The 19,646-nt window shown below is 43.3% G+C and overlaps 1 protein-coding gene across 5 annotated transcripts; it reads left to right on the top strand.

Annotated features, from left to right (window-relative positions):
- Positions 1-452: 452 nt before the first annotated feature.
- Positions 453-17,712, top strand: LOC113970927. Of its 5 annotated transcripts, none has more exons than XM_027690364.1 (24): positions 453-544; positions 878-970; positions 1,058-1,116; positions 1,251-1,343; positions 2,993-3,120; positions 4,449-4,595; positions 5,763-5,834; positions 7,204-7,371; positions 7,462-7,558; positions 8,426-8,643; positions 9,807-9,960; positions 10,756-10,964; positions 12,201-12,318; positions 13,296-13,501; positions 14,125-14,242; positions 14,324-14,490; positions 14,615-14,715; positions 14,807-14,928; positions 15,047-15,097; positions 15,189-15,372; positions 15,454-15,577; positions 16,662-16,758; positions 16,972-17,073; positions 17,592-17,712. In XM_027690364.1, the coding sequence occupies exons 2-23, from the start codon at positions 942-944 to the stop codon at positions 17,052-17,054; spliced, it is 2,745 nt and encodes a 914-aa protein (XP_027546165.1). In that variant the 5' UTR covers positions 453-544; positions 878-941; the 3' UTR covers positions 17,055-17,073; positions 17,592-17,712. The 5 variants fall into 5 exon arrangements, with proteins under 5 accessions (XP_027546165.1, XP_027546167.1, XP_027546166.1 ...); XM_027690363.1 differs by lacking the exon at positions 453-544 and adding an exon at positions 591-799; XM_027690365.1 differs by lacking the exon at positions 453-544 and having other exon boundaries at positions 590-970; positions 10,756-10,883.
- The last annotated feature ends 1,934 nt before the right edge of the window (positions 17,713-19,646 follow it).

Genomic DNA, 19,646 nt, shown 5'->3' with positions numbered 1-19,646 from the left:
TCAAAGTAAGGTAAGAATAGTTGGACAATGCCCCAAAATGGAAACAAAAAGGAAATTGAGCCCTATGTTTCAATTGCTTAAATGTCAGCCTAAATGTCCTGTACCCACCATGGCTCATCAATGCCACACAAGCTGTATTTTCAGCTCACCAAACCTCTCAGCCTTCCTGCTTCCTGGGTCACTTGCAGTCCCAGAGTCACAACTCTCATCAGGAGCTAAGACATTCTCTTCTCAGGCAATATATTTGGCCATTTACAGACAGACCTGCACATGGTCTGACAATGATATCAGAGCATTTCTAAAAACAAGATGTTTTCACCAAAACACTCTCCGATAATCAAACAAATCAAAGGGCGACCTAACTGGATCCACAAAAGCCAAACATGCAGCTGCCAAAGAACTGCTGTTATCTCTGGCATGGCTGGGTCATTGGGACATTTCACAGAAACAAAAATGTATTTCCTGTGTAGACCCAATTAAAATACCTCCAGGGAAATGTTTCATGTGCTCTTAAGACCTGAAGCCAAAGCTACCCAACTGGCTTGTAAGGAATGAGAATACTTCCCAGGGGTTGATGGAAAGCATCGAGTACCCTCTGCTGCTCTCATTACAGTTAGGCTCAGCAGCAGCCTCTGGCCTTGCAAATACCTGGCAGAAGGGTGCTGTGCCCTCCCAGCAAGAGAGAGGCTGCTTCCCACTGCCAGGAGTGAGCTCAGATAACGTTGGAGGGCACTGAAGGACTCAGCCCAGGTGTCCCTCCACGACAGAAGCCACTGGCCTCTCCTGGTCTACACACAAGGTTTGGAGAAAACAGCACAGTCTGTAAAAGGTAAGCTGTACCTCTCCTCCTAGGTCTGACCAAGTTCCGTCTCCACAGCTGTGTCCACTTTCTTTCACGTAGAGAAGGACTTTGATGCCCATGCAGAGGTCTCCAAGGACAGATGGAGGCTGTGGGTCACTCACTATGCAGGTAACAAGACTTTGGTCGCCACCTCCTTAATTTTCGTTTTTTTTTTCTCTGTTCACTCCATTATTAATTCATGGGCTTATACTGCAGGATCTGGCTGCTTTTCTTGCTGTTCTGGCTGGGACAAGGGAGGCAGATGGTTCCCCCAGGTTGGTGAAATATGATAAGAGGATAGTGGGAAGAGGCAAGGATGAGAACTTGGTTATTTTGCTCATAACAGGATGTGCCTCTTCTCTGCCCTTCAGTCCCAATGACTCATCTACTCTATATGTGCTCCCACCAGGTTTTGTAGAGAGCAGTTGCCGCTCCAGAATTTTTTGGATGAAACTGAATAAACTCTTTCTCCAGGGAAAGTTCTTCCAGCTGGAAATCTATGGTGAGTCACAAGTGTCTGCCCCAAATACCATGACAGCTGGGGAATCACCCAAATGATCACAGAAGTCTGTGATCTGGATGCTGCTGCCATCTATTGATAATTGGTAACTGACCCCAAAGAACCTGCAGCACATCCTTGTCACCTAGACCTGGCCTGTCACATCTCAATTTGGCCAGTATCCCTACAGAGCACTAAAGCTTGTATCTACAGCCACAGCCCCCTTTGCCCCTTACAACTAACTTGCTGGGGAAAGGAGAAAGGATGGTCTGAAGAGGAAGGACTGGCATTTGGCTTTCTTACTTTCCTCTGCTGAGCTCTTACACGTGTCTAGCAAGAAAAAAAGTGGACCTTGAAGATTGGATATGTCCTGGACAGCACAAATGAAAACAGCACTGTAGGATGGGTAACACCCAGAAAACACACTCTCAATGAGTGCTGAGTGCTGCAGCAATTAAAGGACTTTTTTTTTTTTATTTCCTTTTCATTTAACACCACAATTGCAGTTAAATACCCTAATTCAGTTTGAACGAAAGGTTTCCGGTTTGCTGGGGAAAACAAAAATCTACCGAACCAAAATGAAAACTAGAAAATGTTCACATCAGATTGTAAAAAGTATGTGATTTCACCCCAAACCAGATTAATTTCTGTTGAGATCAGTTACTTTTTTCTGGGTTTTGGTTTTGTTTCACTTGATTTGAAGGCAGAACTGAAAAAATCAAGTACGGAAAGGGTGTGGGGAGAAGTGATAGCATTTATGAGAGCAACTGATACTGCTGGAAACAACAGACCAGCCTTCAGGCACAAAATGTTGTTTGTTTCTTCCAGCTCTATCAGTTGGTCTCATAAAAGCTATTCCTTCTTATTCCAAAGTTATTTCCACTTATCTCCTTAGTCTATCCAGGCTGCAAGCATACATTTACTCAAGCAGCAGTTATAGTACTGTTCTACATATAAAGATGACAGACAAATCTAGAAATTGCAGTGGCAGCTAGTTAAACCCTATCTGTTTGTACAGATTCTTGTGTCTATCCCAAGACTAAAAAAGTTCCTTAATCAGAGGGCAGATAATTAACAAAATATGATGTTATTAACCCTACCAACATCAAGAGCTGAGTGCAGCCAGCCCTCATTGCATGTTACTTGGCTCCCCCATAGGTTTCACAGCACGCAGAGATGAGCAGCAAACATGATCAATATGTAAAAATGCCCATCCAAAACAGGTCCATGACTGCATCCTTTGACCAGAGTGAGCAGCAGATTATCACAGCTTGATAATCTTTAAAAATGGATGGGCTTAATAATCCATAACTTTTTTCTAGGGAGTTAGGGAGGAAAAAATGTAGGTGATGTCTCAGAGAAGCTCTCCATAATAGCACTTCAAGGTGGCAGTGGCAAAAGCTTCTGGATGCCAAGAAACAGGCACTAAAGTGCACATTAAATGCGTGAGGTTGAGTCACACCAGACTGTGTCACACATTCTTACAAATGCCAGCACAGTTTCACCAGCTCCTTAATAGCACACATCACTGGAGAGCACCCAACCCAGATGCACCTCTTCAGAGAAGAGCTGCATGAGAGGGCCTCAGCACCACTCTGCCCCATGACCTGCCCTGAGCTTTACATCCCACATATAATTCCCTTTTTCTGTAGATCCTTATGCTGGCCCCATTCTGCTGGATGAGAAACTGGCATCTCGCTGTGGCTACGTGCTGTCAGAAGACGTGTGGGGCAACCCCGTCTTCCGCGCGTCAGTGCTTGGCTGTCATGTGGCCAACGAGGTAAGACCCAGACACGGGCTTGAAAACAGCTCAGACTGCACATCCTCTCCAAATAGACAAGATTGAGACATTATATGGTATTCTAATGGCATGTTTTGAGAATAGTGAATTCAAGGAACCAGTGTTGGTAGTGTGCAGAAATGGATAGGCAACGGCGCTCCGCTTCGAGGTTTGTTCAGTGTGACTGACATGGGATTTCCTCTGTCCATGGAATGACACTTAGCCTAATGTTGCTGACTAGCTGCCAGTTCTCAAGCATATCTTTGTAGCTGCTGATTTGCCAGAGAGTTTCTTGAAAGCCTCTCTGGAAAGAAGTAGGCATCTGCTTGAAAAAGCAACGTTTGCAGTGTGATTCTGGCAGATTGTTTCCTGGCTTAATTTGTGTGGTAATGTGCCTATTAACACATGCCTAGGAACGTAGATCACACATGCCTATTAGACCCAGATTTGTCTCATGTAACTTTAGCCATCTAAAAGATAATGTCTAGCCTAAACTAGTTGTTTAGGCTTCCACAATAGTCAATGGAGAGAGGCAGGCATCTCCGGAAAGTGATTCACCCCTTCCAAAAATACATGTAAAAGTGTAGCCTGGACTTCTAATTTCTAAATATTCATTGAGATGAAATGTACCCAGAAACAGAATATATCAGAGTAGAAACTTCATTGCTTGTCCATGTTTAGTCTGGTTGGTCCTGGAAGCCCCATAGAAAAAATATGGTAAAACTTTATGGGCAGAGGTTATGCTAACAAGGACAGGCGGTGTGCAGTGTGCTGTGCAATGACCTGGATTTCCAGGCTGGAAATTTCTCTGGAAAGTTTTTGCCTTTTTCTGTAGAAAAATACACATCTATATCAGATAGAAGCATGGTCCATGGCTTTGGGTGTGGCTCCTGGAGAGTTGAAGAACCAAAAGGAGTTCTTACCAGAGTGAGTCAAGATAGGCTCTAAATAGCATTTTTAAGACAGATCTGAACAACCTACATCAAAACAAAAGGTCCAGTACTTTCTCTCGTGGGGAGGCACATGGATCACAAACAGGAGAAATGTGAACCACGTGGGGAGGTAGGTGAGATCTTCTCTTGACCAGCTGCACGCTATAGTGTGTCAAGAATAGTGCTGAGATGTGATCTGAGACAAAGGCTGTGAGTGCTGAAGCCCCTGCAAACAAACCACTTCAGACAGGGTGGTATGTTGGAGGAACTGTCACTACAGCTCTAAACCTATTCTCATCATTATAAAACACCCTCAGAAACAGAACTAGATAGTCCCATGCAGCCACTCCTGGGACCTTACACAGTATCTACTGAATTGCCAGTTTTTCTTCCCAGGCAGATGATCTGTTTACTCTGACTGTGAACATCAAGGTCTCCTCATTTTCAAGCATGAGAGCAGCTGTGACCTACACTTATCCTATGTACTGCTCCTACCCTTCCTGGGCTTCAAGAGAAATTGTGTGTGAAGAAAACTACATGGAGGTAAAAATTTTTCTACTAAAGTTGAGGCTACATCCAAGCTCCCTGCCAGGCACAACAACCTCCACAAATTCCTGTCAGAAGTTGATTGTACACTATGTACCAGCCATAATAGCAACCTGCTGATATTTAGCAGAGTGTGTAACTGTAGATGCTTATTAGTAATACATGCCATAGGTATTTTGGATGAAGTGAAATTCAGCTAACTGTACAGATGATGTAAGTCAAGCCTCTGCAAACAAATCAACAGCCTGGCAGCTCTTTAGCTCATGAGAGTACCTTTATGTTATAAAGTGCTGCAGCATCTGTGAGAATGTCATCCTTTTGTCTGAAATAATAAAACCTAGAGTTTGCAGAGCTGCACCTCTGCTGCATCACACAACTCACAGAACATCACTGTGAGATAGGACCTGCCTCCCACTGGGTGGTATGATTGGGCCATCCAGCCCGCTGCCACCACCTATGCACCAGTGTAGAAATAAGGCTGTGAACAAACCAAACTTCACTGCTTTTTGTACACAACTACTATAAGCAGGACAAAGAAAGCATATTTCTCCTGTTAGAACATGAGGTTGTGCAGTCACATCTGGGCGTTGCAATACACTTAAACCATGGTACAGATGTCTGAGGCAAACACTGACTTCCAACCCAGTGTTCTCTGACTCTGTCCTTTTTCCTCACCGCACACTGAAGCTCATGCTGGCAAGATTTACACTATAGCATCTACCTTAGCTACTGGGTATCCTGCATTTTCAGATGTTCAGCCTGCGTGGGAAGGGGAACCAATCCTGCTTAAGCCAATAACCTGCTTCTTTATACCTCTGGTGAAGAGACCTAGATGTCCCTGAAAGTCTCCAGATTGGAATCTAGTTTACAGCTTACCAGATATGAAGCAGGACTTTTGGGTTACCTGGTCATACACAAAGTGTTCCTTCTGCTATACATGCACCACCATAAAGGCCATGGTTTTAACTTTGATTGTAAGGTCACAGAAATTACTGCCATCAAAACCTCTACTGAAACACTTTAATTACCTTCAAAGAATGCAAATTGCTAAATCCAGACATAATTTGGAGAAGAAATCTGAATGCTCTCTCTCTCTCTGTTCCCCATGCCTGTAATAAAGTTGAAGATCTGTTTGCTCTCAAATAATGTCCTCTGTGTCCCCAGGTGTCAGTGAAGACTGATGTCCCTGCAGTTTCAAATGACTACACCGTAGCGTGGATGTCAGCACTACCAGAGGTATGAAGGGGAGCCTTTCCTAACAGTTCCTAGCCTGCCACTTCTCTCTAGTCTTATGAGTCATTCTTGGAGCACAGCTCCATCTCTCTCAAAAAAACCCAGGGAGATGACAAAGTTGCCATCAAGCATTAAAAAACCTCTCAAGTATTTTTAGACCTCTAGACTGCAAAAAGATGTTTAGGTGGGAGAACAGAGCCATATGCTTGTTCCATTAGTGGAAACTGCATTCAAGACAAACAAAGGTAGGTGGTTCTTCACACAAGGGGTAGTGAATCTGTCAAACTCATGGCCAAAAGATGTTGTGGCTGTTAAAAACTTATTTGATCCCAAGGAGAATCTGGAAAAGTTGACTGAAGAGAAATCCAATAAGATGTACAAAATACAAAGAAGCTACAGATAGCTCAGGAGTCCCTGAGATGAGAAGTATTTGAGGATGGAAAGAATTATGGGGAAATTATGACTGGAGCATCTCTCTTATGAGGAAAGGCTGAGGGAGCTGGGCCTGCTTAGCCTAGGGAAAACTAAGAGGATCTTATCAATGTCTGTAAGTATCTGAAGAGGATGGAGCCAGGCTCTTCTCAGTGATGCCAATCAATAGGACAAGAGGCAATGGGCAGAAACTGATCCACTGGAAGTTCCACCTGAGTATGAGGAAGAACTTCTTTACTGTGTGGGTGACCATGCACTGGAACAGATTGCCCAGAGAGGATATGAGTCTCCTTCTCTGGAGATATTCAAAAGCCTCCTGGACACAATCCTGAGTAATGTGCTTTAGGGGACCCTGCTCAAATAGGGGCGTTGAACTGGATGACCTGCAGGGGTTCCTTCCAACATTAACTATTCTGTGATTCTGTGAAATATATATGCTTGTCCTATTTTTCTGATATCTTACTTGCTCCTTATGCCCATTTTCCTTTTGACTATATTCCCATCCAGCTATTATTTCAGGGGATTCTGTTCTAGGACAGTACAGGCATTACTCTCTTCTTATCTTTGGCAGAGTATGGCTACATACTATAAAGGGTAGTCTGTCATTTGGCCTCTGGAGTACTCCAACGATCAACAGACATGAAGACAATAATTTTCTTAACAGCACAGATACTTTTGTCCAGAGTGAATTTGTTCAAGGCCACCAGTCTAAATTTCTTTCAGTGCTGCTATAAGACTATCTTTAAAGATGCCTTAAAGAGCTCTAGAATTCCTTATCTTTATATATATCAAAGGAATTTCTTGCCTGAGATGAACTAGTAGTGTCCAGTATCATTCCAGTTACTCAAGCTTCTAACAGGAAAATAGGTGCTACAATATTATATTTTTTTAAGAGACTTTGATAGACTTAGGTTTGATGCAACTCATCTCTCTCTTGCAGACTCAAAATGTTGCATACCAGCAATGGCAACTGATGTTTGTTTCTCCATCAGGGAGAAAGAGAGTAACAGTAAGCGATGCAGTGAAACTGGGATACAGCTTCAATAACACGCTGTCCCGAGTGTACCTGCGCGCGCCCTACCACAGCAACGAGTCTGACATCAGCATGGTGAGTCGTGTCTCAATCACGCACAAAGCTCTGCCCTTTCCACTGCCTCTCTAGAGCATCAGCTCTCTTTTTCTGCCTGCATCCCATCAGGTCAGTGGTGTGAATATGAACATGGTCACTTCCACTTCCATGTACAGGCAGCGGTGGCTGCTTTTGCTGATTGACACGACTGTCTCCTGTCCTGTTGGTAAGAACTTCTTCCTTCTTCACTAAAAAAAAAACAGCTAAGGAGCTAGTAGAAAGCACAGTCTTCCCATTTCACTTTGACCTACTCTTAGAAAAGGGGATTACAAGCTGCCCTCAGAGCAACATGAGCTAAGAGTCTGTGGCTTTAGTCCTGGACAAACACGTTCCCTGCTGTGACAGTACATTACTTGTGTTCCCAGTGCAGGGTCGTGCCTTCTCTCCAGTTTCTCAAATCTTCACATTAGATGCAGGGAACTGGAGACAAGTAAAAGTGCTATAGAAGGGCCAGGGAGCTTCCCCTGGACTAATCCCACAGCCTTGGCTCTACTCTTCTGTACCATTTCATGCAGGGCATGCAGCTCTGCATCCTTGGGACTCACCTAGTCCTTTTCTCTGGAGAGGTAGAACTACTCTGCCTTTTTGAAGAGAAGTGGTGGCTGTACCTTCTGGCTCTCACAGAAGAGTATTAATGTGAACAAGTGGTGAGAAGCAGGAGGTTTTAAGTTGTCATGACCCTGAAGCCAATATTTCAAGGAGGTCTGAACTAGTTGCTCTGTGCCTTTTATTCCTTTTGCCAGCAAGCCCTGGGACCAGAAGGGCAACAGAGCAGGTAGCTGGCAGCATGACTGCTGGCTCTTCTGAAAAAATTAATGATTCACCTGAAACTGGTGATTCAAGTCTGCTTTGAGTGCCAGGGTCTCTGTGACATAATAGTCATCGGTTGATCAATATCCTACAAGGTGTTGCATCAGTGAAAGCTGTACAGATATCCTGGTGAAAAGGAGTCAGGGAAAGGCAGCTGTTGCACAGGGATGGCTCTGATAACTCCAATGACCCATTCTCTGGGACTGTCTATCTAACTCCACAGGTGGCCTCAGCTTCACTGATACTACGCTGACATGGACGACGCCAAGGGTTATTCCCACATTAGTGGTTCAAGAATCCACCTTTCTGTCTAAAAACATTGTAATGGGAGTTGATGATCAAGTCATAGTAAATCCAGAGGAGAAGAACTACTTACTGGAGCACAACGAGACACACATCAGAATAACTATCCCTATTGGAGCAGAAGGTGGCAAGCTAAAGGTTAGTACGAACACACAGACATGTTTGAGGGCCTGTACCATGGACGATGTTTCTAAATCATGATCATTCTAAATCATTCTAAATACTGATTGATTGCTGCTTAAAATTTGTAGATACAATAAATATTTGAAAACCTAGATGCTCCTTCTCCATATTTTGAAAGTACTTACTCAGAAATTAAGAATTTGTGATTACAAAACGTGATAGAAGTGACTGCCTTTTGTTAATAATCTCTAAGGAATACTAATAAACTAAGAATGAAAGGACTCCTGAACACTGGGATTCAATTGTCTATGTTGTTAAATTGTGAAACCAGTCCTCATAAACTTCTGGCCTGGCTCAAGGAGTAATTTCTCAGCCAATTTCCATGAAGATAGCATGAGTTAGCATGGGACAGTTTCTCCACATGTAGTTGGGGTGCAACCACCTGCCTTGAACATAATTTATTTCTCATCAATCTATAATTTACAGATACAGAGGCAATGTCAAAAAATTGTTCAGTCAAACAGGATAGAATGGTTTGGATTGGGAGGCACCTTTAAAGATAATCTCATCCAGACTGCCCTGCCATGGGCAGAAACATCTTTCACTAGGTCAGGTTGCTCAAAACTCCATCCAGCATGACCTTGAACACCTAGAAAGGAGCTGGCAATATTCCTACAAGTCTCTTTATCAGTTCCCTTTTATGTGGATGACATTGGTGTGATTTTGAGTTATCCCCTTCAGAAGTTCCCTTTTCTGTGTATCAGTGGATACTTACATCACTCTGTGTATGGTAACACCAGACAGGCTTGGTCTAAGAACTGCTGGAAGCACTGAAACTTTCAGAGTGAACTGGGACAGAATGGGACACATGACTGGAAATCCAGGGATTGTAAAAAAAACAACCAAACAAAAAACAAATGTGTTAACATGTTAAACTTAATGAGGACACCCCCGGAAACCTGATACTTCCTTATTGAGAATCTCAGCAGTATCTGAGCCACACATGGACCAGATAAATGGGCCAATCTAAAAAACAAACAAACTCCCCTAGCAAAATCCATCCCAAACTGTACTAGTATATAATTTTCTCTTGCTACTGTAAGAATTTTAACCATATACAGTCATCCCTTTATTGAGCTATTGAGAACTAAGACTTAATCACACATTTTACTTCCTAGAGTTCCATATCTGGTGGTGTATATGGAGTCATTTACAGTATTGACTTGTTTTTGGAGCACATGTGGACAGATGCAGGTTGGCAAACCACAAAGTACACAGTCATCAAATCCATCACTACACCTTTCATGCCACAAATGCCAACTGTTATCAACAGTAAGTCATTCCTCTTGTTGTCTTTTACCAATTTTTTGCTGTGTTATACATCACTCCACTTGACCTCTGCCACACCCCTACATACCCCACAATGTTCTCAACTCCCACTTCTAATTTGCTAGCCAAAGTCAACCACAAAGCTTTAGCTTTAACTTAGTTACTGATAAAAACGTAAACATTTCTTTTGCATTAACATCCAGATTTTTCCAGTGAGCACTGGGACCCTAGAATAAAGATGTTGTGATGTGCAGTTATCATGTTGGGGAGAAAGACAGTGTTCATTGATGGCATTTTCTCCTCCAAACTGCCTGCATTTGTTACCTGGGGAGCATACTTAAATAATTGTGTCATCCAGTACTGCAGTCATGGTTTTTAAATTGTATTTTCAAATGCATTAAGGCACTAAACATCTTTGAAGCTGCCTGTATAAGGGATATAGAAAGAAAAGGAAGCCTCTTAGCATACATTATGATAGTTTTTCTGTATTTTACATGGCTGAACTAGATTCTAGATTTCTTCATAGGAAAGTCATTGCACGCCATAGTGCACCTCTAGAAAGTCACTGAAGCCACTTTCTATAAAGTTGTATGTATTTGTTGTTAATCTCCTGCAGCTTGAAGCGATTCTCATGTACTCAGGGTATTTCAGATCTGACTAGAATACAAACACTCATTAATCAGAGCCATTAAAGAGATGGCTGTTGGCTAAGTTTCCTGGAATTTGAATGAGAGGCCACCCCAACCGTCTTCGTTACTTGATCCACATCAGCAGTAATTTGATGTTCTCTCCCTGCAGATACTGTGCCAGAGGAACGGCTTTTTAATGTTGCATTTGGACACTTTCTTCCCGATGTCTCTCTGGTGGCAATCGCAATAGGAAATGTGCCATTTACCCCGAGGGAAGCACAGTACCATGAGTTCAAGGTTTATGAAACTCTCTTTTCTAATAGAACAAAAGGGTTTATCCTGGAAGTCTCTTTTGATGATCCATATGTTCTAAAAGAGGTAAGATACAGCAGATCACTTCAGCAGATGAGTGGAGGAGGAGGGGCAGTCCCCTTGCAGACACAGCCCAGCTTTTATTAACCAACAACTGTTCCTCAGTCATAAAGGTGTCAATGACTCTGAGCTCATCTGAGTTAAGATTAGAGGCTTGTATGTCTCCAGTTTGCCCTCCATAAGTCTCTGGGAGACACATAGTATCAAGTGTGATTAGATGGGATGAAATACCATTTTCTTTAGTGCGTGTCAGCATGGCTGATGTCCGAGTGCACACCCAACAGGAAGAGCCTTGTCAAATCTGTATTAATTAGATGCTGTCCCTTGAAACAGGAGTGTCTTGGAAAAATGACTCATTGCAATGCTGCAAACACCAGTTACCAACATCCAGTAACTCCTCTGCACTGTTTGTGCAGAGCCATTTGACCGCTGGCACAAGCCATGCCCTGTGCAAGCACGTAAAGGCAGGCTCAGGGTATTCTAAATCTAATTTTGTTAAGCTTCAGACCATTTGTAATCTAAATATTTTTCAAAAAGTATGAACTCACAGAGGGATTTCAACCTCTCATTTCAGTGGGAGGATGCATAACTGCAAGTTCTCTACCGCTATTCCAACCAAACCACGCAGAGCTGTGATGCTATTTTCTGTTACAAGGAACAACATTGTGAAAGCACAGGATCAGGACTTGTGCAAATAGTTTTAAGACTGCAGTCAAACCGCAGTTAAATTGCATTAAGGATCAAAGCAGGCCAAAAAATTCAGAAGTATTTCTTTCAGGTTGAACACCAGGTTTTGCTTTGGGAGCACTTTTAGTGGAGTAAAAGAGGATATTGAGAGGGATCTCTCATAGAATCTCCTCACACCTTCTATTTAACCAATTACTTACTCTCCTGGGTTCAGCCCACACTCTGAGTAAAGAAGAATAAGGATTTGGAACCAGATCTCCCTCTACAAGCTCTTTCATCAGTGGGCTACAGAGGAACCACCACTCTGTTCACTTGTGCCTCCATTTTCTGAACAGGCACAACATGCTCCACATTTACATTTGGCTGAAAGAGCTGTTGAATCCAGGCCAGATTTCTGAATAGTTTTAGTCCAGCTGAAGCGATATTTTTGGAGACTGAGATATTTGCAGGGGAGAGGAGGGTGTTGGAATAATTATTTAATGTTGCTCAGGATATACACGCCTGTCTGTGCTGGAAGCCATTGCTGCTGCAGTCTTACACTTCTCTCTCTTTCAGTATGTTAACAGAAATGAAACAAAATACACCCTCCTGGTTAACTACACTCTTAGCGTGGGGCCAGAGATGACACTCTATTATCATTCAGCAGAAGTGGAGTGTGTGATTGCTGATATTGGTAAGCTTTCCCCTGATATTAACTGGTTTGCATCAACAGCATGGATTAGGCTTTCATTGAATTCAGTGAGAACAGCATTAGAGTGAGGGTGGAAGCTTTGGAGAAAACCCCACCCTTCGAAAGCTCATTGTTGGTAACAGCCAACTTGCTGCTTTGCTGATGGCAGTTCTTCTGCATCCTGGCAAGACAGTCTGCCCTCGAGACACTGAGAGCAATAAAACAAGTGTGTAGAATAAGTTGGCTTGCAAACTCAGTGAACCAGATGCCTCAGAACCTGAACATACATCTACTGGCAAAGCCTTCAGACATTGCTACAAGTTTCAGTTTGTCCTCAAATACAATTCTGCCTCTAAATCCAGGGCAGAACTTAACTGACTCAAATAAGTCACTGTGATCTCTAAAAAGAGCATTTCTGTAAGGAGAAATCATCCACTAAGAGCTGTACTTAGCAGGTTACTGAAACAGTCAGGATGTCTTATTAGATTTTTGGATGCCATAAAGGTGACAGTCTCCTCACTGTCTTATTTTATCTTTGATCACCATCATGCCCAGGCTTCGCGAACGAAGATTTGGGAAGGGCTCTACCCACGTTTGTTGCAAGCGCGTTGGTGGCTAAAAAGGCCAATATGAGATAGGCATGTCCGGCTGCAAAAGGCAATCTTTGAAATAACTCTTGATTCAACTCAAAGAAGTATGATTAAAAAATATATTTATGTACATAGCTCAGCTTGCCTTATTGAAACAGGGAGTAGTCCTGGAAGCAAGCTGGAAGGTCACTGCTAAAGCATGAGGATTCCCCATCCCACCAAACGTGAGCTGCTACACCCACAACACAGCCAAGGCCCTGCAGACAATGCCAGCATGCACGTAACAAGCTGCTGGGTTTTTTACCCTTGATGGAAATCCCTTCCTGGGTCAAACATTATCACTCAAACCTTCCTTCATGGCTAACTCTTCATCCCACCTTCTTCTCGCAGAACTACCAGAAGCAGTTGGCTCCTGTGATGAAGAAAACCTGTATCTAACCCTCCCTACTTTTGGCTTGCACCAGTATTGGGAACTGTATCTTGGTAACACGCTACTGAACCGGCACATTGCACTCACCAATGGGTATCTGGCAGCTATCAATTCTACACACCTCATCTTGCAAATACCTCTGTTTGCTGTGGGAGTTATCTACGAGGTACATGTTTAGCAATGCCTTCTTTAAAGCATGTAGAACTGTTTGCTTACACAGAATCCTACAGTCACAGTTTGTAGTGCTGTGGCATCACCCATATTGGAAAACCTCCAGAGGGAAGGACTCTAAGCCAGTGCAAGTAGGACAAGAGGCATCAGACGTGGACCCTTCTGGTAATGCCATATATGATGCAATCTGCAGTGCTCACTTGCCTCTAAAAGATATGCACCAAGTCTTCAAAAACAAACTCCTCAGTATTTTTACTAATATGAGGCAAAACGTCCCATCTGCCCTGAGCCAGAAACAATATTTCAACAGAAGTTTTATAAAAGAAGCTCTTTTAAAGGAACGTTTTCTAGAAATGTTAAGACATAGCAGGGAAAAACTGATGCTATAATAAACATCTGAACTATTTTACAATAATCAGCCAAAATTATCTCTGTGACAGTGAGTGATAAATTCATACAAGAAAACTTCTGCTCCCACGTTGCATCAGGCTTGAGTCTTGACACTGACTTAACTCCTGTGACTTGTTAGTATTCAAGTGGCACAAACTAAAGAGCAAAACTTTGTACACATGGATGATGTACTGTAATAAGACACCTCTTCCATCTCGTCCTTCACAGGAAGTGTCCTTTCAGAAAATCAAAGCAAGGTTTGATGTTGCCCTAAGGAAAGTGAGAACTATGGAGACCTTACAGATGTTCTCCATTAGCTGCAGTTTTAATTCTTCAGAATTTATAAGTAAGTTATACAACTGATCAATCAATAAAAAGATGTGTGATTCTTTCCTTGAGTTCATAACCAACTCTTTGACTTTCTCAGTATGCCACCCAGATGGTACTGTAATGATATCTGCCCAAATGAAGACAGTTCCTGCCATTGACATGAGTAAAACCAAACTAAGGGACAGCTCTTGCAAGCCTAGAGAGTATAATGAAGCGCATGCCTTCTTCAAGTTCCATGTCACTACCTGTGGCACTTCTGCAAGGGTAAGCACATGGCCGGAGCAGATACACCTGCTGGAAGACTCTGTCTCTCCTGCATTTTCTCTTTTGTTCCCCTGCCCCAGATGCTGAGAAGATTCAATTTTTAATGAGCTTCCCATATGCACAGTTTGAAGGGGATCACATTATTTATGAAAATGAGATCTCTTATGAGAAAGAGACTCTTCCAGGACAGAGCATACCAACAATCACAAGGGATCCAGATTACAGGTAGGAGCTGCCGCTCACTGGCACTGCTCACTTTGGCACAGCTTCTGCAAAGTACTTGTGAACACAAAAATTACCCTTTCTCCTATTCTAGACTAACAGTCTTGTGCTACTATCAAGCAAAGGAGACCCTAGTGCTGGGGGCCTTCGTTAGTGATCCAGTCACATCACCTCCCTTTGGCTCCGGTACGATGGGACCAAGATCAAATACTGCAGGTGGGCAATTCTCTTCCTCCATTTATAAACCTCTCCGACTCTTCCAGTTGTAAGTTCCCTTGTTAAGACATGTTCTTCTTTCTACTAAAGAACCTCACTAACATTTCCCTTTCTGCAGCACACAGAAGGGTAAGACAAGCTCTGAATGTAGTTTCAAGAGTGTCCAAAGGTAAATGTCCTCCTATGAAAATCAGAAAATTTCCAAAAGTATTTTAGTTTAAATAAAATTAAACAACAAAATCCCATGACATTTTCTCTAGATGAATCTTTCATGGAATTCTATGAGCCCAGCATGGTCATACTCAAGCAATCTGTGGAGCCTGTGTTTCTTGAGGTGGAGTTGAAAGACGAGAGCTCCAACGTTGAGTTATACCTGGAAAACTGCTGGGTAACCAGATCTCTGGACTTCAGCAGCACCCCAAGATGGAACATCACTGTGGATGGGCAAGTAGTACTAAATGACCAATGCACCCATCAGCAAAGCCCTAATTTCTTCTAAATCTCTTGATCTTTTCCCTCATATAGGTGTGAGATTAATGGCAGTGAGTATGCTGCAGAGTTCTGCCCAGTACCTGTTAGCCCCAGGGTCAGACACCCTTCTCACTTTAAAAGGCTGGCAGTAAGAAGCCTGGCAAAGCAACTGGAACAGGTAAGACTAAGTGAAAGGCTCACCTCCCACTCCTGGACCCTATCCTGGGAGCACCTGGACAACGCAGTCAATCATATGGTTTAGTTTTAGGTAGTCCTGAAAGGAGCAGGAAGTTGGACTTGATGATCCTTATGGGTCCCTTCTAAACTGAGATATTCCATGATTCTATGCTTTAAAAAATAGTTGATTTAAACACCTCATAGACTTAAGACCTAGTCAGCATTAAACTCAACTAGCCTGACTGCTGCTTTAATTTAGTTCTCAGATCTCCTCTGCAACACAGTTGACTTAAGATTGGACTGGCTGAAGTAAACAAAAGAATTTGTTATGTAAATATGATTTTTATATGGTGTTTCTGGCTTTGTGTAGGATTAGATTCATAGCATTTCAGCTCAAAATGTCTAGAGCAGAAAAGTCAACTTATACACCCTAATATCCACATGAAGTTCAACTCTGTTGTCTCCCATCTGTCCCAGACAGTCGTCCATCTCCTTGGATGCCAGCCCAATGAGAAGGGAAGCAGAGGCATGTGGATTTGGTCGTAATTTTTGAGATTCTGTTCTCCTCTAAAAGGACTAATTAGAGCAAAGAAAACCCCAGGACAGTCACCTAAGGGTACTTTGCTCCTATTGCACCCAGCTGAGTGGACTGCATGTCCTGACTACATGTATTGATGCCAGCCACAGCAGTACTCCTGCTTGGGCAGCTTAAGTAACTACATCATTTTTTGACTCAGCCTTTCATAAGCAGCTCAACTTGCTAGAAATGAACATGATGCAATTCTGGCTATGTGTGCAGCTGCATATAGCACCAGATTGAGTTTCTGTCTAGCTTTGATACACTGCAGCACATGAGGTTTTAACTTCTCCTGTCTCAGCCTCTCAGTTACCAAACTGCCTGAGGGCTTCTTTGACACTAAATTTAAAACTCAAGGCAGGTTCAGCTGGAAGGTGTCACATGGAAGCATTCAGAGAAGCCTAAGTCTAACCAGCAGTAATTTCTGCAAAAGGAGATCAAAAGACAACACAATGCTCTGCAAAGTGGCATTTGATATGGACCAAGTGGCACTTTTTCTTCTTCTCAGGTGTATGTGCACTGTTTGGTGGCAGCGTGCTCTCCTACCAACACACCACTTGGCAGCACCTGCAGAGGACAGTGCAGCTCAAGCAGGGAGAGGAAGGGTAAGTGTGCAGGAGAAAAAAAACATTGCAATGCACCCCGCCCTGATGTTTTTCAGAGACTTTTGAGCTCTGACTTTGGCATCTGAAATGCCTCAGACGTGAACTGTGAACATTGATGTTACCTTTGGTTCATACTTTAATACATGAGCTCACAACATGTAGCATGTATTTATTCCTTAAAAACTACACAAATACACTGTGTATTATTCTCAGCCCTTCCAGGTCACCATTCAGCCAGTCTCCAGGGCTATGTACTTGCTGGACCAGTACGGATTGTTGCTCCAGATCTAAGATGACACATGGAAACTGAATTTGGTAAGAATACCAGGCCCTGCGTACTCACCTAGAGATGTTACCATGCTTTGTGACACAAGCGATGCATAGTCTGTCCTTCAAGACCTCAGAAATAAAAGATCTGGAACAAGAACTAGGGAATGGGCATATTTTGCAGTCTCCAGGTGTAACCTTGAGCCTGTAAGAGAGGAAAGGAGAGCCACCTGCCAAGCCAAACACAGGTGGTGTGGCTCTGGAGCAGATGCCAGCAGCAGAGCAGGGCATGTTGGAGTTGGGCCACAGCAGGCACTTTTGGAGCCAGGTATTATTTCAACAGGTTTTCAACAGGACTGCCCCTAGTCTGCAAGAAAATGGATCCAAAATTTTAGAATCAAACACCAAGGCACAAGTCACTGCCATATTCCAAATTCTTTTGAACGGCCCAAATCCTCCAAACAGTTGGGGTTTACACTATAGTTTCATCTGCCCGTGGAGAACCAGAGCTGGTCAGCTGTGTGCTCCAGCACCACTCCTCACTTCCTTCTGTGTCCCTTCTACAGCACCTGAAAGCTCTGCTGTGGTGGCTGCTTTCCAAACAGTGCCACTGGACACAGGAGCTACCTCTTCCAGCGACCACCAGAACTATCTTGCTTGGAGTGACAAGACCCAATTGTGGGACAGCACTGGAAAGCACTAGGGTCTGCTAACAGAATCAGTGAATATTGTAACCTGCTGCCTCTCTGAAGTGGCTACGGAAGAAAACTTATCAGAAAATGACCCAAGGCAGCGAAATAACATTTCTTGTTTCTTCCAGCTGTTGAAATGTGGACTTGCAGATCAATAAAATTATTCCAGCCCTGATTACAGCTGCTTCTTGTAATATTTCATAAAGTGGCTGCCAATCCTCACATCTGAATGTAAAGTGCAAATCTGAAAAGTCAAATAAAAATACATCAGAGCAAAGTAAGCACAGAACATCTTCTTGCTAATGTGGAACAGCAACCATCTGGTGTACCAACACTGGCTTCAAAGAGCCAAGCAACCTGCTGCCAGGGCTTCTTCCACATGCAACACAATGACATGTTTTTTTTCCTCATTAATGCAGATTTTTGTCTATATCATTACATTGACCTGAGAATCTTGGAAACCTGTTAGTTCCTCATTTTCCTCCCACCTGCCTCTGTATGGAAAAGGCTAACTCTACAATATGGGAGTAGATAGATGCTCTAATATGAGCGAAACGGACAACTTACCTGGCATTTTGTTTTCTGTGCACACAGAAAGCCTTTCTTCTTCATCATTACTTTTTAGAGATCAAGTACAAACCTGACCCATGACCACCTCTCAGGATGTGCCTACACTGTAACTGCAGGTGTGGCTGCAGCATGTGTAGCTGTTTAACAGCAGTGAAGAAGGGGCAAGTGCACTGATGCCGATGCCAGCTGATAGCACGCACCTCTGCAGTCTCCAGTGGGTTTGCCCAGCTCCTGCGGCCACTGCCAAGACCCCAAGACCCCTCAGCAGCCGCCTGCGTGCTGCCTGCCTCTGCTGTACGAGCAGTGCACTCTGCTGTCCACAGCCAACACTGCAGAGCCCAGCAAGTTACTGCTCCCAGCATTTGCCAGGAGAGCACATTTCCTATTTTTAATAACAGTAACAAACTCATCAGTTTAGGATAACTTTCTGTTAATCTAAAATGTAGTCCTTTAGAAAGTTTTAAACTGGAATGAAGGGAAAATAATAATGACTAAGCTAGCCCTTCTTTTCTCAGCACTCTCAGAACACTGCCTAGTTCCACACAGACAAGCGACAGGTCTGGTGTGGCATCACTAAGGTTCACTTGCTCTACAGCCTTGCAGAGTAGATTTGGGTAAACTTGTCTGCAGCACGTGGGATATCCCAGATCTTCCCCTTTTGCCCTGGAGAGCCAGGAAGGGGTCCAGCAGCATTCCATACCCATTCCTCCACCATCCAACAGATGAGGAGATCTTTCTCCTGCAGATGTGTTGAAAGAGAGAGGGAGAAGGGGAGACAGACCTGCATTCCCATTTCAACAGGCATTTCAGATTTCCAACTTTGCACAGACAAGCCAGAGCAATTCCACATTCTTGGTCTCTTCCTCCTGCCTTGGTTGCTGTCAAGGTAGATGATGTTTTTCACACTAAATCGCACAGTGTGTTAGAGTTAGGAATTCACTGTTTACCTTTGAGGTAAACAGTGTCTTTCCCAAGTTATGCCTCAGCCATGCTGTTGTACAGGTGTATTGCTCTGCAGCGAGGTTTTTCTGCGATTATGCCCTCTTCTCAGATGTTGCAGATAGAATTTCAGCACCTAACTCCTGTCCTAGATTGCAGTTTTCAGGCCTACGGGCTTAAAGACTTTCTTGGATTAGCTTTCGAGAACCACTCTGGCCATACCACTATAGTTGAACAAGCCTTCATTATTCAGACAATGTGGAGAAAAGGAATTGGCAAAGTAGTTATTTAAAATGCACAGAAGCACACAAGAGCCCCCAAGATGGGGAGTCCTCAGCCTGGAAAGCACTGATCAGCTTTTTCCACAGTAACAGGAGTTAGGTTGCAACCTACTGTTGTGATGTCTGGGACAGAGCTGGA

Source organism: Neopelma chrysocephalum, unplaced genomic scaffold (genome assembly GCF_003984885.1).
Source record: "Neopelma chrysocephalum unplaced genomic scaffold, ASM398488v2 Primary Assembly neopelma1_80b, whole genome shotgun sequence".
Classification (NCBI taxonomy): domain Eukaryota; kingdom Metazoa; phylum Chordata; class Aves; order Passeriformes; family Pipridae; genus Neopelma; species Neopelma chrysocephalum.
The sequence above is the reverse complement of the archived record's forward strand: the minus strand, read 5'-3'. Positions and strand labels throughout refer to the sequence as shown.

Excerpts from the sequence above, each read along its gene's own strand:
- LOC113970927 (XM_027690364.1), top strand. The coding sequence starts at position 942 with ATGGAGGCTGTGGGTCACTCACTATGCAG. Across the intron at positions 14,491-14,614 it reads CCTGTGGCACTTCTGCAAGG|TTTGAAGGGGATCACATTAT; the intron begins GTAAGCACATGG and ends CCATATGCACAG. Across the intron at positions 16,759-16,971 it reads CTCAAGCAGGGAGAGGAAGG|CCCTTCCAGGTCACCATTCA; the intron begins GTAAGTGTGCAG and ends TATTATTCTCAG.